Raw genomic sequence first — 20217 nt, 5'->3', positions numbered from 1 at the left:
TTCTTTTCTTATATACCCACTCCTCTTAGTTCCATGTGGTGTCTCTCCATCGTTGTGTGTTGTATAAGAAATACAAAACAGACTTTTGGCAGAGCTCCTCAGTCTCTCTGAAATTACTACAGAGTAAGTGATTTGCTCATGAGATACACATCCACATGGGCAGAAAACCCAAGTATTCCAATTAATTTGGTTGGTTTTGTTTTATTTGAAACGTGATTTTGAAAAGAGACAACTTAGCAAAGCTGGAATCACCATACTAAGTTAACATCCAAGGAATGTTTAAACAGGTACACTAGAACATTATGCAAAATACAGAATTTTCTAAAGAAGTTTTAGAGATAATAACCTCTAATGCCACTTGGAGACAATACTTAGAAAAGATAGTCTCTTCCTCCTCCCTAAAGTAATAGGACTTGTAAGGATAGGGATCAGGACTAGAGCTGTCATTTCACTGGGAGAGGGAACTTTATCACTGTAGGTTGGCACCTTTTCTTCTACTTATAGTCTTGGTTACATAGAGTACTGGAAGCCTAGGGTGTCAGAGGTGCAAATCTCTATCTACGGTGCCATGCTGCCTCTCATAAGATCTTTAAGCATGTATGAAACCTATAAGTTGAATTTATTTTCATCATTCACAACATGGTGAAGTGGAAAGAGTACTGGCTTTGGAGTCAGAAGATCTGGGTTCAAGTTTTGACTCTGATGTTTACTACCTGTGTGACCTTAGGCAAAAAACTTAACCTCTCTGAACCTCAGTTTCTTCATCTGTAAAATTAGAAGGGGTAGAGTAAATGATCGCTGTGGTCCCTTTTTCATCTAAATTGATGATCCTTGAAAGAAAAGAAACATTATCCATCAAAAGCATTTGTTAAGTTCCTATTGTGTGCCAGTCTCTGGTGATAAAAATTCATTAAGTGAAACCTAAACAGGAAACCTTGGTGGCAATAAGTAAGCTTAATTTTTTTTTCTATTTAGAAAAATGTGACCAAGACAATACAGAGAGAGCTATCACACCACCCACCAATAGTCTCTTTATGCACGGAGAGAATCAAGACCAGTCCATCTGGGAAAATCGTTCAGATGGCGATCTCATCATAAGTAAGTAAATTATAATGCTTTAGTTTTACTTTGCTGGCAAGATAAAAATAAGAATTATTGACTCAGTTACATGTGTCACATGTAATTGTGTTACTGTTATTTCTTGAAATATATCAACAGTTTTCTGTTGACTGAAATGGTTCCTATCCTTGATTATAAATACAGACCAGAAACAAATACATAAGCAAGGCCAATTCCCACCCTTCCCACAGTAATGGAGCTAGTGAGTTCACAATCCAGCATGGGATAGCCAGCCAAAGGTTACTGGAAGACTTTGGGGAGAATCCCAGCCTTTGCCTAAATGGAAAGATTGTTTGGCTGCCCTCCCTGTTCCCAGAATTTTAAACCCTTTTAGGTGTGTAGTTCGTAGGGGTGAAAGGCATGGAAGGATAATGTTAAAGAGCTCTCATACTGTGATTCTATCATAAGACTTTCTGCTTCTCCTGTATAAGATTCCATGGAAATCATAGCTCTAGAGCTGGAAGAGAATCTCGGAGCCCGTCTGGTCCAGTCCCTTCATTTAACAGATGAGTGAACCAAGGCACAGGAAGTATAAGTGACTTTTCCAAAATATAAGTGACTTCCAGATTTTGAGATTTGATATTCTATCATCTTGGGTGTCTCACCACCTCTTAGAAATCCTATGTAGTTTGTGCAACAGAACCTCAATGTAACATTGTCTTCAATATGGGAAACACCTTTAAAACAAGCCAGCAAACTTAATATCACTGTCATTTTAGTCCTTTAGTAACTAAGCCAGCACATACTGGGTTATCCTTGATAACAAATATCCTTAAAATTAAAAAAAAAAAACAACAAATAACAAACAACAAAATGACAAATATCCTTAATAACAAACAAACAAAAATACTATTTTAAAAGTCAGATGAATTAAGCTAATTTTCTCTAGGAAATTTTTGAGAGAATTTTAAGTTACCTCATGTGATAATTAGAAACATTCTGGAGTGCTACAGTCTAGGAGAGAGAATCACTACTGTTTATGACCTTGGTCTGGAGTTTAAATTTCAGAATCGAAAAGCAAACAGATTTTTCTTGGCTACCACACTGACGGATTTGTGGCTGCAGTGTTGGCCAACTGATTTTCTAGGGAAAGGAGGGAGGTGTTTGACAGTAATACTAACTGCATAAGACAAATCATTTGGAGTGCCAAGAGGGTTTTGTCTGATCCACACCTGGGAAGGCAAACTGCTTAGATCTCTTAGAACTCCAAGAGGGAAATTAATATCAGTATGTTTTGTGATTTGATTTGCTAAATTAAAGTGAATCATAAGTAATATATTTTTCACTTAACTGATTAGTTGCATTAACTCTGAAGCTCTATGACAGTCAAGATCTAAGTAGTGTGTATTCGACTTTTCTAGTCATGTACAGGGGTAAAAAATGAAAATTATTTAGTTCTGAAGGCTGTAAGTGTAATAATATTCAATTTTTGTTTATTTGTTATGTTTTTTTTTGTTTTCGTCCAAATCTAGATTTCAGTCCAGGATTGTAAAAAAATAGTAATTCTCAGTCCTTGATTATATCACTCTAGAATGTTTCTAATTATCTCTTGAGGTATATCTTAAAGTTCTTTCTTTGGTGTGGGCAGCTCCTAGTGTACAAACTCCTACCACCTGATGCACATCAGCAATACCTCTGTAGCTTTATAGTTTGAGAGAGATGCCTGGGGCACTCAGTTTAACTCATAGGGTCATAGATTTAGAACTAAATTCAGAGGCCATACAGTTTCCATCCCATCATTTTACAGATGAGGAGACTGAGTCACAGAGAGGTCAGCTGACTTGCCCATGGTCACACAGCTAGCATATGTCAGAAACAGGACTCCTTTCCTCTCCATTATATTTTGCTGCCTCTTGTTAAATCATCATGCTCTCTAAAATAATCCATATCCAATGGAATATAAAAATCCTATAGTATTTTGTTCCACTTGTTTCTGCTAATTTAAGAGAGTAGAACGACTAGACTTAGATTTTATTACTCTCGTCACTTGACCAAAATTGAATAGTAACAATTTAGAAGTGTCTATCTTGCAGGTTTCTATTTAAACAATGGGCAGATTTGAACTTGGTAATCTTTTTTGTTGACCCAAATATCAAGGACTTCTGAATCAAATAAGTCATCAATACTCATTTGTTGTTCAGTCATTTCAGTTGTGTCCAACACTTCATGACCCCATTTAGGGTTTTCTTGGCAAAGATACTGGAGTGATTTGCCATTTCTTTCTCCAGCTCATTTTACAGATGAGGAACTGAGGTTATAAGTGACTTGCCCAGGGTCACACAGCTAGTAAGTGTCTGAGGCCAGATCTGAACAAGCAAGATGAGTCTTCCTTATTCCAGGCCTAAGCTCTATCCACTGTACCAACTCCCTCCCCTCCGCTTCTAATTTAGGATAGACCAGTGACATGCTCTTAAAAGATAGATCATATAAACTAAGAAAAATGAATATTTTGATGACAAATATATTTTGCCCCTGATTTTCTGTAATTCTGCCTATTTATGACTGCCTGTGGTTGAGCTAGCTGGAAAGTTGCTGAGGATGAAGGTCAACTACTGGGATTAATATAGATTCCTATTTGTGGGTAACATTTTTTTTAGTGGCAGGCCTAACTTAGGCTTGTACCTTGTTAGCTTAGATTCAATACTGAGATGAAATAAGGCACTCCTAGGTCATTGAACAAGTAACAGAAGGTTAGAATATGAAGTATGTTAAGCAAGAATACAGTAGCACTTAGCTGTAAGTAGATGTGGCCTCCTTCATTTCCATCGTGGAAATGTGTTTGGTCAACAGGACTGGGTGTGGTGATTTGGGAGGTCTTGGGACATCCACCAAATCTGAAGGGTACATACCCACATAATATATTTGGGCAAACTTTTTATGGCCTTTTGTGCTCTGAGAGGGTGAATTCCTAAGTAGTGGTAGGTTGAGCCTTTGGTGGAAAGTTCAATGGAATAGATTCCAAGGTCCCTTCCAACTCATAGGATTCTATGATTCTATGAATAATAGCTACCACATTGCCCCATAAAAATGTCCCTTATTGCCATAGTTAGAGAAGGCCTACTCCACCGGAAGGCCAGGAGCTTTGTGGAAATTTTAAGCTTCTGAAGTCATCTGCTTCATTCCTGGTTACATCCTCACTTGATTTGTTCTCCAGGTCTTAGAGTGAATGGATATGTCAGTACTTGCCACTTATTGTAGTGGCAAGTGGTTATTGCTACCTTCATTTCTCTGGCTAGAAACTCATCCAGAGCCATTTTTGCTAATTCACTGGAGAATTAGGCAAAGTATTCACTATCTTGTGTCTTATGCCTTATTTCTTCTCTAGGACGCCATATAACTTTTGCTAACTTATTATTTAAACAGAGACAGTTTACTTTCAAAGCAGCTCAAATGTGCATGCTTATTTTCACTACAACTCCAAGGTCTTATCAGTTCCTAGGTTTTAGCTCCGGAGAAAGGTGGAGGTAAAAAATGAGGACAAAGAGACCTAAGGAATTTTGGAGGAGCTCAGATGAAAGAGCTACAAAATTGTACCAAGAGTGGAGGGAGGAATTTAGTGTTTGGAAAACTATTTACCTGAGTGCTTTGAAGTTACAGAATTGTAGATCCACATCCCTACTTATTTTCCCCAAAGCTCACTAATACTAAAACTAAAACGCTAAAAAGAGTGTGCTGTCAGGGTGCAAAAATAAAATAAGATAAAAACTGAAATTACCCAAATTCAGGAAGCTAAATGCTGTTTTTGGTGAAACACAAAATCTGTGGCACTGAGTAGAACTGAATTGCAATGGATTATTTTGCATGCGTTTAAATCGACTTCAAAATCTGCATTGTTGCAAGGTGTTTGCTAAGAAATATCATGATACATTTGAAATAGAACTGTCTTTGGAGAGGATCTGCATTCATATCCCCAACCCCTTCACTGTCTGTGTAATCTTGGATAAGTCACTTAGTTTCTTACAGATAAATTTCCTTATCTGTAAAATGAGGGGGTTTCATTAGAAATATAGGACTAAGTCCCCTTTCAATTATAAATAAATAATTTTATGTTCTTATGAAATCATATTCACCTTAGGAAAAATTCTAAATTTCTAATTTCCTCCAACAATAGGAAATATAGATTAATCAGTTCAAAGAAGTTGATTTAAATTTGCAGTTATATTCTCAGTAAACTTCAAATAAATGATGGGGGCAGAATACAGAGTCATAAGATGCTCAGAGTTTAAGGCTGATAGTTTAATTGTGTGACCAAGGGAAAATCACTTGACTTAGCTATAAAGTAGTACAGGCCCTTCCCATTTCATAGGAACGTTATGAGTGGAAAGTGCTTTGTCAGCATTCCATGTTATAGAAATATGAATTATTGTTACATAAAACTTTTTTTTCTCTTTTGAGTAGATGATAGAGATTGGCCTAGCTATACTAAAGTGTTTATAACATTTGCCTTGTTTCATAATGATAGTCACTGTTAGGAATGCATGGATAGATTTATAGTTCCTGTCTCTTAGATGGCTCTTGGGAAAACTTGAGAGCTGAACAACAACAGAAATTATCCTCAATTTATCCTGTCTGTATCTTGTGTGTACATAATTTTTTACATTAGAGTTGCAAGTTTCTTGAGATCAGGAAGTACTTTTTTCTTTGCAACCCCAGAACTTAGCACAATGTTTGGTACACAATAAATGCTTAATTGGGTGTTGACACTGAGTAGCAACAGGAAGGGAACTGTCATCAGCAAATTATGATGGTACTCTCTGAATTGTAAGGTGGGGCAGCTGACAGATATTTTAAAAAAAACATCTTTCGCTTATCATAAATCAACTGTTACGCCTTTTATTGATCCTGATTGTCTATACATTGACAATTATTGTATGTATGTTCCATTTCCACAACGTACACACAACAATCTGGTACCCTATGGTAAAACTATCATTTTAAAAATAAACTTTCAAATCAGTATTTATGCATAGTTAGTATTATTGGTTGCTCTTCCTTTTTTCTTACTCCCTGAAACTAGAATGCATCTTTTTGCCCAAGGATTCCACAGTAATGGTTGCTTAAACTTGACTTTCCTCCTTTTGGCTTTCAGCATCCAGAACTGCTGGCTGTCCCTGAACAGCATAACATCTCTCTCAGCAGAGCAGTCAGGGCGCATGTGTTTCCCTCTCCCTTCTAGCACATTGTAAGGACCCAATAAATCTTTTACAACAATAATAGACCCTGGAAAGAGGGCTCTGGCTCACTGCTGCTCCAGGAGAGGAGGAGGGAGCAGGGAGTAACATCTGTGGTGAGTCAGGATAGAGTTGGCTCTATTTTACAGGAGCCTTGTGGTGGCTCCCTGAGTAGAGGAGATGAGGCGGACAGCTGGCTCTCACAAAATTGATTCTAGCGCTCCCGCCATGGTGCTGGATGGTGGGGCCATCAGAAAAAAAGAAGCAGGCAAGAGTGTGGGAACATTTTCAAATGAACTACCCACTCCATTTTCCTTGCTTCCATGGAATCTGTACAGACAGCTGCAGAGCCAGGAAGAGTTCTTTCCCACTGGTTGACAGAAGTTTCTCCTCTTTCCTTTGAGGGGTGGGTAGTTAGGGTTGGCAGCTTACCTCTCCATTCCCCCAGATGCTGGCTGTCCTCCTTCTTAGACTCCTTTAGGAGATAATTTATATAACGGACTGTTAGCCTCATGTGCTGTGGTTGTTTTTGATTTAGTTTTCTGAGAACTGTGCTCTGGAAAGTCAAGGGAGTGGTCGCTTTGGAAATTGTTCTCTAATTAAAGGGTGTACCTCTGAGGCTGTATAAGCTGAGCATTTTCCAAATTGTTGTCAACTCTAACCTTGACCCATATGGACCACCCACTTATGGGTCAGGATTGGTTCATAGAGATACATAAATGGCTTATCTCTGGAGTAATACAAATTGCCTTAGGTCAGAATTAGGACCACTGAAGTAATAAAATAACATGGAAAGTTTCTACTAATTAGCAGAATTTATGTTGAAAAATGATCCTGCCCACTCAATGTGAAATGTTTCATTATGAAATTATGGAAGAATTAAAAATATTGTAGAGTTTTCATTGAGAAGTCTTATATATTAAAACCCTATTTTAGTGCTGATGATTTCAGTACATTCCATTGTTAAAACATTTTTATTTGCACTTTAAGTTTAGAAACTAGAGTTTCACTTTTGAAGTTTTGTAAAGTTATGATTTTTAGTTATCGGATACCAGAACAAAAGCAGAAATAATCTGACACACATGAAACCTTATACATTTTTTTCTTTTGAGATACCTAGCATATATGAATATTATTTATCTAAAGTGTAGAGCTTTACCTTGTTTTAATGATTACCTTTCATCTTTCTAAAATAAATGTTGCTCTGAGATGTCCATTTCAATTAATGCTTGTTTTTCTAATTAACCCATTATATACATAAACTAATAACTGGATAGCCAACTTCACTTTTTAAAATTAGAGTAGAGATGGAATAAGGGTAACATTTTGACCTTGGTCTTTTGAGAGATTACTTATATTCCTACACACATACACATTAGTGCATATGTATGTCTTTTCCATTTGGGTCATTTTTTTGCACAGGCCTGTGATTTTTGTGGTTAAGGTGGGGGGATAACAAGTATTTCTGCTATGTGCCAGGTATTGTATTACGCCTTCTGTGGGCCTGGTACTGTGCTAAGGGCATTATAAATATTGTTTCATCTTGTCCTCACAACAATTCTGTGAGGTAAGTGCTATCGTTCTGCCCATTTTATAGGTGAGACGATGTACAGACAGACACTAAGTAACCTTCCCCAGGGCACAGACCTAGTTGTTGTCTGAGGCCTGGCTTGAATTTAGGTCTTTCTGACTCCACGCCCATAACTGTATTCACTTTTCCAGTGTATTTGCCTGTGGCTGATCAGACCAATATGAACTTGGAATGTTCTACCACAGGTTGGGCACAAATACTCCTTGTGAACCTTTGGGGTGGATTCTCTAAGTTTGTGTATCTGGTGTTTCTCTTGAGTTACCTCAGTTCTGCTTTGCTCATAGAGCACAGTACTGTCTCTGATGAGGGCACACCATGCTGGGTGGTCCTGTGCCAGTGACTTTCACGTCACACAATCACTTTCAAAGTTCTTAAGACAGACTTTTAGAGTGGCCTTGTATCACTTCTTCTGATCACCACATGAGCACTTGCCCTGTGTGAGTTCTCCATAAAATAGTCTTTTTGGCAAGCCTATGTTTTGCGTTCAGACAACATGGCCAGCGCATCTGGGTTGTGCTCTTTGAATCAGAATCTGAATGCTTGGCAATGGAGAAGTTTTGAATGCTTCTAGGCTAAGATAGGAGATATTGAAATGTTAAGTGACTTGCTCTTGCTACTGTAGCTATTATGTATCTGTGGCAGGACTTTGACCCAAGTCTTCCTGTCTTTAAGGCTTGTCCCCTTGTACTCTATGCCATCCTACTGTTTGGGTCAGATTCTCCCATCCTAACAATGTGCTCTATGTAGAGGCTTACTTTTTTTCTCCATTATTAAAGTGCCTCTAGTCTCTACCCTAAATTCTTACTGCTTGTTATATCTTTAGACATTTTCTTTATACAGATGACTTATAATTCTAAATGTTATCCCTTCTCTCCAGAATGCTTCTTTAGATTCTCTTCTGATGGAATTCTCATTAGGTTCAACTGTTTAGTTCATATAGTTTTCTCCTTTATGATTTTACAAAATTCCCATGTTCTAAAGCTTAGAAAATCAATGTGTCATACTTAGATTGTAATTCCTATCCTACTTAACCTATTTTTTTTTCATTTTTTGTGAAGTTTTGTTATTTTAGTTAAGGCACTTAATTTCCAATAGAATGCCATTCTCTGACACCAATTCAGAATTACTCTAACTTTATGAAGCTGTTGTATTTTTTGTTTTAATCACTGAACCACATGATACTTTTCCCGTGGCATTCCTGTTTCTCTTAAGGAATCTTTACAGTCAGCATTGCTTTATTAATTGGAAACTGTTATCCTTTTCATCCTCCCTTGCCAGCTGAGCATTGGATCTCTCTGTAATGAAACTCATGTCAAAACTTGGTTGAGTGACTGCTTTATGTAAAGTACAGTGACTAAGATAGGTTCCTGGTTTTGCTAATCATATGTGTGAATATTGTGCTGGAAATTATCATATGGAAACTAGGCTGCCTTGGTGTAAACCTAGATGTATAAGAAATGCTCATTTGAATTTCTTTCAGAAGGTTTCAACATTATTAATGCATTTTGTCTTCAGTTATTTTACTCCTTTCCTTCTGACAAAGAAAAACAAGTAAGCAAATTCAACTCACTAACCAACGTATAAAATAGTGGGTTTTGTCCTAGTAGTCTTGTGCCTCTCTGCTGTGAGAGGCAATACATGTTGCATTAGCTATTAGTCTAGGACAGAAATGTCAAACTTAGATCCATTTCTGTTTGAGTTTGATACCACTGCTCTAGGACATTCATTGATTTTCAGTCACTCAGAACTTGACTTCAATGACATGCAAATTATTATAGTTATTGTGTATAATTATCTTGAATCTGCTTATTTCGCTCTGCATCAGTTTTCATACAATTTTTCTCATGTTCCTATGAATTCTTTTTATATTTCATTCTTAATGTGTGATGATATTTTATTACATCCATAGTTTTTTTTAGGCATCCCTCAATCAATGGGTATCTACTTTATTTGAAGTTTGTTAGTACCACAAAAAGTACTACGAATATTTTGGTATATTGGATCTTTGTTTTTTGTTTCTTGACCTCCTTGGGGCTATAGGATCAGTAATGAGATCTCTGCAGCAAAGAATATAGACAAGGTATTCAATTTTCATGAATAATTCCAACTGGAGATCCAGAACATTTGGACCATTTCCTACCTTTACCAAAATGGTGCCTTATCAATTGCATTTTAAAGTATATTTGAGCAAAATGTTAAATGATTTCCTATACAATTGTTTTTCCACTATGTAAAAAAGAAAAAAAGATGATGATGGAAGAAGGGTAAGAGTTGGGAAGAGGAGGTGGGAAGAAAAATATTTTGTTGTGCCTCTCACTAACCCTGTTTGATTGGCTGTTGCCAAAACAAAAGAATTGCAGGCCCTAGGGTTTATTCCTTTCCTATCTTCCCTTTCCCTCCTGGTCACCCCTATAGTCAAGTACTTCAAAGTATGTGAGGAAGATTCTAATTTACCCCAGAAGTAGGCAAGTTCTGCTTTTTTTTTATCCCAAACCTAATTAGCATTTTCTCCTCTCTGTGTATGTGTGTGTATGTATGTGTGTGTACAGAAAAAATGTTCTCTCATGCTTACTAATTATGTTAAGGTAGTATGCTAATGCTATCTAGAAAAACTTTGGGAATTTGTTGGGAATATACTTGAGTACCTGCTACTTTAGTGAGAAAGTATAAACGATTTTAGTGTGCTATAAAACAGTTTTTTGATAAGTTCAAAAATATTTTATTTGGAACTTTTTATATTAGGCTTTAGGGCATACAAATTTACTGGTGTAAGTTTTTATAGTGCTTCTCAATCACATCTTTATTTTTGTCTATTAATGTTAAATAAAGTACTCTACAAATACTTGTATTTACCACTGCCCTAATGATTCATTCCCCTCCCCCCCTTTTGTTTGTCCACCCACTGCTCCTTTTTGTGAGGATGATCTTCAGGGTATTGTTTTTTTTTTCTTAAGTGTTTCCAGCTGTTAATTTCCCAACACCTCCTTTCCCTTCCTTCTCCCCTGTTTTTCTGACTTTCCTTTCCCCTTCCTGGATATTTGTAATCCTACTGTGCTATTATTTAAAATTGTTGTTCAGTTCTACAGATGTTCAGGGGATGAAATTCATTATGATTTTAGAGACTCTTTTTAGTAATTAGTTTGTTCCAATATTTAACTTTGCTTGTCTGGATTTGTAAACTTGACTTTGCCTCAGGAATGTAATAGGGTTGTGAAATAGTAAGCTGTATACAAACTAACCTGGCAAAAGATAGTGGTTCAAACTGGACTAAAGAGGAATATGTTTTCAGGTCACATGCCTCATTTTCATCTCCCCATGACATCCTGTTTAAAACAATTTCTCTTCTATAATGCTTCCATAGTGTCCCAATTAGTTACCAAATTTAATTACAATTGTTTTTAGTTCAGTTCAACACACATTTGCTCACAACAATGCTATGCAGATCTTTCATTAAAATCCTACTCTGATAACTCATTCTATGTGAAGATGACCCTGTATTCTTTTTAAAAAATTAAATTTTATTGATCTCTTGTTTTTATATGACCATAATTTCTCAATATATCTTCCCCACATACCTTGTAACAGATTTTTTTTAAGTAGGAAGAAAAAGCAATTGATCAAAACTAATATCACCCTAGTCTAATAATATTTGCAGTATTTATGGTCCTCTCCTTCTGCAAAATAGAGAAAGAGGTTCATTTTCTCTTTTCATTCAGGGCCAACATTAGTTTTCAGAATTACACCGTGTTTAGTTAAATTTGTTGTTGTTGTTTCTGTTGTTGAAGTCATCTGGATTTTGAAAGACTGTTCCAGAAGAAGTCAAGCTTTAGTAGGCCTTAGCAAACTGTAACAGCTTCATGTATTGACAGGCTTACATGTCTATTGTCTGAGAACCACTTGGCCTAGCTCAAGGTGAAAAAGGGTCATCAACAGAAGTCTGGCTATTAAATGATAAGTGATTCATGAGTCATGGAGCAGTTTCCATCTTCAGTATTGGAGGGAATACCCATACTGGTGAAATCATGGCCCTGTATAAATATGTACAAAGCACTGTGTTAATGATTAGGAAAGAAATGAAGAAAGGAAAGGAAAGAAAGACAGACAGACATGGTCCTTGCTGTCAAGGAGCTTACAAGGTAATAGGCACAAATATATGAATAACATGAATTCAGAGGTAATGGAAAATGGAAAAACATGAAAAATTCTCAAGAGATATGATGGATTTCAGAGTCCAAGAAAGAAAATATTTCTAGCTTGGAAGGATATCAGAAAATTTCATGGAAAAGGTAGCATTTGAGTTGGGTTTTGAAGAATTCATGCCTCAGTTGTCTTTTCTTTTATCATCTACCTTAAACACACACATTCATAGCTATCAGTTAGTGATGTTTGTCCTTCAATGACTCAGGTAGAGAGAGGGAGGCTGATGACTTTGAGCAACTCTGCCTCACTTAAACCCAATTCATGGGCAATTCAAGCCATCACTCATGATGTTATTGGTCCTCTTCAAAAATAAAGGGAGGCCACCACCACCACCACCACCTTCACAGCCATCTGGTCTGTATTAGTATCTTAATCCTTCCCTAACCCAGAGTTTTGCAACCTAATCTTGATGAGGAGCTATTTTTGCTAGCCTCAGAGTGTTATAACCAGTGACAAAGGGAGGTTGATTATGCTGACAGTATTTTGGGAAGAGGATGGCATAGGAGAAGTAAGAAAATCCTGACTCCCTTTATCTTCACCTTGTGCATCCTTGCTAATCAGGGAGAGAGGTATTAGTGGTAATAAGAAATTGTACTAGTGCCCTTGAGCCACAGAAAAGATGGATATGTCAGAGAAGCTGGTTTGGAGATCAACCAGGTAACAATTCATGACTGACTGGTAGATCTCAGTTGAAGTGTTGGAGATCACTGCTCTAATCTTTAAAGGTTCTCAGCCTTCTAGTCCCAGGCGCTGCATACTCTTTGAATTCCAACAAAAGTTTGGAGAATATTTAATATAGAATGAGCTTTGCAGTATAATATAGTCAAAATATACGTTTAAAAATTGGCTCCTAAAAGTTATCTGTGTTGATCCTTCTGGGTAATCTCTTTAGAATACTTTCCGATTCTGGTATTAGAGGGTGAAAATTGCATTAAGTGTGTCATAGAATGTGCCTGGGAAATAAGTGGGTGGAAAAATTGTCTCCGTTTTGGAACATTATTTAATTAAATACATTTTCTCTGGTACTTTGAGACCTTGGCATTGTGAAATTTAAGAAACAAAGTAAGATTCCCACAGATTCAAATTGTCATAAATAATTGATTAATACCAATGCAATCATAATAAGATTAAATGAAGTCTGTGCTTTCAAGCCTTCGTTGCTGTCCATCATTCCATATCTTTAATATTGTTCCCTTTCATAAAGTAACATCTATGTAGGGGTCCTTCTTTGGGGATTAAAAGCTTCATTTTTCACTGTTTTTCTCATATCCCTTCAAGTGTCCTAGAGAACAACTGTAATGGATGCCTCATGAAAAAGAGTGTAAGTCTTTTGAGTACTTATTGTCATCTTCTTAGCTTCCTAGAGTTCATTGGCAAGATTGAAATCTTGCTATCACCCTTTTCCTACAATAAATATTTTATTTTATAGTATTTAACTATATATGAATAAATACTGCTGTATTGTGAGGATGTAAGGCAATTGGTCCAGTGATTTTGCTGGAACAGGGGATTTCTGATGCAGACACTCCCTGTACCAATGCATACTGGCACTCTCTCTGCAGTTTAAAGTCTAAGAGAGTTCCTGGGGACATTAGAAGATTAAGTGAGTTACCCTGATATACAGCCAGTACCTATCAGGCAGAACTTGAACCCAGAACTTCAGAAATGTAAGCCTTGCCTTTCTAATACTGTGAGATTACAAGTAAAAATAGGCTATTTAAGTTTTTGTATTGAAAGTATTTCCATTTTGACAAAACATTTTAGCTTTAATTTTTCAAAGGAACATGAGACCATAAACTGAGAGCTGGAAGGCACTGAAGTGGCCAGCTAGACCAAACTCCTAATTTTACCGATGAAAAAACTGAGACCCAAGAAAGTTGAATGAGTTTCTTGAGACCATGTGGTAGTAAAGCTGGTGTTTTAACCCAGGTTCTTTGTTTCCAAGCCCAGCACTCTTTCCACTATACCAATGTTGTGAATAATTTTTTTTTATAAAACTAATTTTAGAAATTCAGTAGTTTGGGAGGTAAATTACATACTTTTTTTTCTTTTAAAAAAAACCAAGTAGATAAACTTTTATGTATATAATATCCTTAAGGTACAATTCTCCAATACATATTTCAAATAGTACCTACTACTCTTATAATATTTTCCTCCTCTGAAACAAAATACCATAGAGTGAAGAATAAAGAATTCAATTCAATTTTCAATAAACATTTATTAAGCGCCTACTGTGTATAAGGCACTATGATAAATACTGGGGATACAAGAAGAGGCAGAAGATAGTCCCTGCCCTCAAGGACCTTATAATCTAATGGGGGACTCAGCATGCAAACAAATATATACAAACAAAGCTAGGAAAAGCACTGAAATTAAAGAGAGGATGAGGAAGGTTTCCTGTAGAAGGCGGGATTTTAGTTGTTATTTATAGGGAGATTTAAGGGAGATAAGTAGTTGGAGTGGAGGAGGAAGAATGTGTGTGTGTGCAAAAGAGGGAATGAGGGGGGGAGGCAGAGAGAGAGAGAGAGAGAGAGAGAGAGAGGGAATGAATATATATAAATTCAGTTGTGTAGAAGAGCCAGAGAAAATGCCTGGAGCCCAGAGATGGAACGTCTTGTTCATAGGAATAGGCAGGAGGCCATTGTTACTGGATTGAAGAATACATGTTGAGGGAATAGGGTGTAAGAAGACAGAAAGGTGGGAGGGGACTAGGTTGTGAAGGGCTTTGAATGCCAAACAGAGCCTTTTGTATTTGCTCCTGGAGGCCATAGGAAAATTCTGGAATTTATTGAGTGGGGTGTGTGGGTGTGTGTGGTGACATGATTAGACCTGAGTTGTAGTAAAATCATGTTAATCACTGAACGAAGGATGGATTGGAGTGGGGAGAGACTTGAAGCAGACAGACCCATCAGCAGCCCGTGGCTATAATCAAGGCATCAGGTGATAAGGGCCTGCATCAGAGTGGTGGCAGTGGCAGAGGAGAGAAGGGGGCATACTGGAGAGAAGTTGGAAAGGTGAAATTGACAGGCCTATGCAACAGCTTGAATATGGGGGTGGGTTGTTAGGGTGAGTGACAGTGAGGAATCCAGGATGACTTAAAGATTTCAAGCCTGAAGGACTAGAATGATACTATTCCTTTCTTTAAAACAGGAATTCTTAAACTGGAGTCTCTAAACTTGGTTTTTTAAATATAGATTTTAATAACTATTTCAATGTAATTTGTTTCCTTTGTTATCCTTTGTATTTTATTTTATGCATTTAAAAACATAATTCCCAGAATGGTTCATTAGACTTTACCAGATTGCCGAAAGGGTCCATGGCACAAGAAAAGGTTAAGAATACCTGTCCTAAGGTCTAAGCTTCTTTGAAACCCATTTGTAATGTGAAGAGAGCCCTGCTATGAGCCCTCCTAATTATCTGGCACCAGATTAAATTTGGGTGCAATTAATTGTCTACTATTTGAAAGATGAGAGTGAATTAATTCCTCAAGTCCTGACACCAAATAGTAAGCATCAGAATTACCTGTTGGATTTTTATATAGATGTAGTAGACAAATAGAGTCAGTGGGGTGTGAGGGATAGAGAGCAGGTATTAGAGGTAGAAATTCTTAGGTTCAAGTGCCACCTTTGACATACACTAGCTAAGGGACCCTGAGAAATTTTTCCTCTTTCTAGGGAACCCCAAGGTTCTAAGTTTCTGAGAGGTATGGACCTGTATTGGTTTCTTCACCAGGAGGTTCCCTATATCAGTGAAATAACAGATTTAGTCCCTTTCCAAGAGTCAGCAACACAAGGAGCAAAATAGGAGGGTCTGTATGATCTTTACCACACTTAGCCTTTTTAAACGACTTCTTAGCTGTCTTGAGTTTATTAGAAATAATGCATTATGAAAATGTGTGGTACTGTTTTTTGGCTTCTGGTAAGCAGGAAGACAGCTTCTTCAGATGAAGTTTATGCTCAGTAGCTAGAAAACAATTTATTAATTATAGAATCTTACATTTGTCTTGCATATTGCTTACAAAGTGTTCCCAATCTCTACCTCATTTCATTTTTGTAAGCAAGACAGTTGTTATTCCTACTTTACAGTGAGGAAAACTTGTTGAGTAAGTAGCAAAGTTAAATCTGTACTCTATATTCTCAGTGGAAAATGTCTGCTTTGGGTTCTATTGTTACTTCATTAGCAACCTCTGTAAGTAATTGATGTCACTGTATAGCACAGCTAGAAATATCACGATAGTTCTTCTCTTAGCAGCTTGAGCATATGCATTGGAACAGCAGAGAACATGGCAATATGGGAGGAGCTTTGGATTTAGAATCAGGGATGACCTGAGTTCAAAAGTTACTGTGTGACCCTGTGCAAATCACTGAACCTAGTTACCTCAATTTCCTCCTCTGTAAAATGAGTATAATAACAGCACCTACATTACTGTGAAGATTAAATGATATAACATATATAAAGCACATTGCCTAACTTTAAATTTTTCTCTAAGTGCTATCTAATATTATTTAGTGTCTTTGGACCTAATTTTCCTCTTAGAGTCCAAAAGGGGCTTGGACTAGTTGGTCTTCAGGGTCCTTTTCATTTCTAAATGTATGATTGTACATGCGTGTGTGTGTGTGTGTGTGTGTGTGTGTGTGTGTGTGTGTGTGCATGCGTGAGCATGTGAAAGAGAGGAAGGAAAGAAAGAGAGAGAAAGGGAAGGGGAGAGACAGAGACAGATGCAGAGGGAGGGAGAGGGAGAGAGAGAGAAGGGGGTGGAGAGGGGAAGGGAGGGAGAGAGAGAGACAGAGAGACACAGAGAGAGAGAGAGAGAAAGAGAGAGAGAGAGAGAGAGAGAGAGAGGGAGGGAGGGAGGGAGGGAGAGAGAGAGAGAGAATATATAAGACAATAGTACTGGCTTCAAGTTCCCTAACAGATTACAAAGTAGAAAGCTGTGAGAGGAGAATAATAGTTCCTAGTTCTTTTTTCAGCAAATTCTATTTAATTCGACAAATATTTATTAAATGAGCCTGTTCAGTGTAAGGCAGTTGGGGTTAACAATGAGAAATAGCACTGGCTTAGCCTTCAAGGATCATATGGTTTGGAAGAGGGAGGGGGAGGGGGCAAGATAAGGCATGTACACAAGTAAGTAGTGTGGTATGGGTAAAGGAAAGGGTCCGAATAAAATACTGTATGAGAGATCATTTTTACCTGGGAGTTCAGAAAAGGCTTCATGGTGGAGGTGGCTCTGAGCTGGTATTCCAACAGGGAATTCCAGGGAATGAAGAGTGTGTTTCAGGAAGTGTGTGTGTGTGTGTGTGTGTGTGTGTGTGTGTGTGTGTGTGTGTGTGTGTGTGTGTAAGAGAGAGAGAATGAATGAATGAATGAATAAGCAAAATAAGATGGGGTAAGATCATATAATATTGAGTAGACTAGCTTGAATGGGATAAAGGCTCTATAAATAGGAATGGAGTGAAATGAGGAATTAAAGATATGGGTTAAAGCTTGTATTTTATGAGATAGGCAGAAGTGGGAAGGATGCGTTCATAAAGTTTTTGAGTTGAGTGACTTATGCATTTTTCATTTTAGGTCTGGTCCTGTGATTTAATTTGTGTAAGGGAATTCCTATTCAGCTACATTTCATAGTCTTAATAGAGTTGCCTGAAACACTGAGAATTCAGGTGACTTGCTTGTGGTCACACAACTAGTATGTCACACAACTAGCAAGATTTAACTTTAACCTTTTCTGATATGGAGGCTGACCCTCTTTCCTGCTAAGCCATGATGCTTCAATGGGATCTTCTGAGGCTAAAGTACAAATTCTTCAGCCTGGAATTCAAAACACCTTACAATCTGGCTCCTACTTATTTTTTCTTCCTCATTTCACTCTATTTTTTAAAAATGAATTCTGTGTTCCAGTCTAATTGAATTTCTTACTAATTGTTCCATGATTTTATTCTACATTTTTTTGCCAGCACATTACACTTTCATATCAGGGAGATTCCTTTGAAAGCTGTATAAAAGCTGGATGCTGAGAAGCCAAATGGAAAGCTATTATTATAGAGCAAGTGATGGTGATGAAGACATGATATAGGGGGATGATAGTACGAATTGAGAGGAAGGGCAGATGTGAAAAATACATCAAAGCAGAATCTACAGGACTTGTCAGCTGATTGGATGGGGGAGTGGGGTAAAGTCAGAGATGGCTCAGGTTTTGAGCATAGGTGATGGGAGGATGGTTCTTCTGTTATCAGAAAGATGGAAACTGGGAGCAGCACAGATTGTTAGTGGGGAGATGATGAGTCAAGTTTGAGGCTTTGCAGAGTATTGAGAGGGAGGAGGACCAAACTTTGGAGGGAGCACAAAGGTAGAGGAGGAAAAATCATCAGTTAAAGTGACTGAGTAGGACTGGTTAGGACAGATAAAAGGAAAACCATAAGAAATTAATTGTTTGGAATCCAAGAGAGGAAAGAGTATCCAAAAAGAATGAATTGTTAGTTTTATGTGATATGGAAAAATTAAGGAGGACAAGTACTAGGAAAAGGTCATGGAGTTTGGCCATTAGGAAGTCTTTAGATAACTGGGAGAAAGCAATTTCAGTAGAACAGTGAGTATGAAAGTGGTAACTGAAAGCATTGAGGAGTAAGTGGGTGATGGAGAAGTATAGGGTTGAGAATATAGACTACTTTTTCTCAAACGGAGCAGCAAAGGGAGAGGAAAGATTATAGCTTGAGTATATGATCAAATGAAGATATGTTTTAGAAAAGTAGATACCTTAGTGTGTTTGACATCAGATAGGAAGGAATGGGAGGCTGGAGGTGGGGGACAGCTCTAAAGGGAGATAAGAGGAGACAGATTATCAAGTGGATAAGTTAACTTCTGTGATTTTCCTTCCTTCCTTCCTTCCTTCCTTCCTTCCTTCCTTCCTTCCTTCCTTCCTTCCTTCCTTCCTTCCTTCCTTCCTTCCTCAAGCTCTACTGTAGATAGATTAGTTGAGTTATTGAAGAAAATGTAACAGATCAAATATAAGGATGTAAAAAGTAGCTGAAACTTATAGAATATGACTTATTCAATAGTGTACTGGAAGTGGTTGGTAAAGCGCTATATAAATGTCAACTATTATGATTATTATTATAAATGATTCATATAAAATGGTTATTAAAATATAATCTTTTTGACAGAGCAGTTATTGGCTCCCTGGCTTTACTGCCTTGCTTTGCTAGGTTATTCATTCATTTCATTCGATTCATTTAACACATTTATAATTGAATGCCTGCTATTGCTAGGCACTGTTCACTTTGTATGACTTTCATGCCCTCATGTACTTTGCTTCAGTATTGGAATTCTTTGGTATTTAAAGAAAAAAAGAAATAATATTATTACTGGTTGCATTTTATTTGGATGCTGTGCATGGGATAATGTGTGTGAAATTACTTTGAAAACTATAAAGCATTAAACAAAAAGAATGATGGTATCATTTGACTTATCTTAAGCTCAGCTCAAATACCACCTACTACTTGAGGTCTTTCTTGATTCCTCTCCTTAATGTTAATACCTCTCTCCATCCCCTAAAATTACATTGTATTTAATTTGTACATGTGTATATATTCTTATTGTGCCATATGCTATGGAAAAATAGTAAGTATATATGTATATGTCTAAATTATGTTGTAATTAATTTGTATGTGTTGATATAGGCTTATACTATATGCTGTGGAAATATACTAAGTATATATATGTATGTGTATAAATTACATTGTAATTAGTTTGCATATGTTTATATATGCTTATACTATATGCTATGGAAGTATAGTAAGCACATATGTATCAACTACATGGTAATTCATTTGTATGGGTTTATATAGGCTTATACTATATGCTATGGAAATATAGTAACTATGTATAAGTGTATGTATATGTATATCTGAACACATAGAGTACTGTTGTCTTTCAAGATAGTAAGCTTCTCTGTTTTGTTTTTTTATTTAGAGTCTCTGTTCCTAGCACAGTGCCAGACACATAGGGAAGACTTAATAATCTTAAGGTAGAGCATGTGTTGAGCAGGGATCAATGTGCTTCATGTATATGAGATTTACTTTAAAGGACAAAGGCCCTTTTTTCTAGATTTCTAAAGTATTTAAGGTTTACGCTTCCTCT

General features: G+C 37.0%; 1 protein-coding gene across 2 annotated transcripts in view; it reads left to right on the top strand.

Annotated features, from left to right (window-relative positions):
- Positions 1–20217, top strand: part of MDFIC (MyoD family inhibitor domain containing) — a 113616-nt gene that overhangs the window by 18204 nt on the left and 75195 nt on the right. For both annotated transcript variants that reach the window (XM_020984657.2, XM_078154181.1), the window contains exon 3: positions 976–1098. In XM_020984657.2, coding sequence (XP_020840316.1) covers positions 976–1098 — 123 coding nt within the window. The remainder of the gene's footprint in view (positions 1–975; positions 1099–20217) is intronic.

The sequence above is a fragment of the Phascolarctos cinereus genome, unplaced genomic scaffold, assembly GCF_003287225.1.
Source record: "Phascolarctos cinereus isolate Bilbo 61053 unplaced genomic scaffold, phaCin_HiC Scaffold_1;HRSCAF=81, whole genome shotgun sequence".
Lineage (NCBI taxonomy): Eukaryota > Metazoa > Chordata > Mammalia > Diprotodontia > Phascolarctidae > Phascolarctos > Phascolarctos cinereus.
The sequence above is the reverse complement of the archived record's forward strand: the minus strand, read 5'-3'. Positions and strand labels throughout refer to the sequence as shown.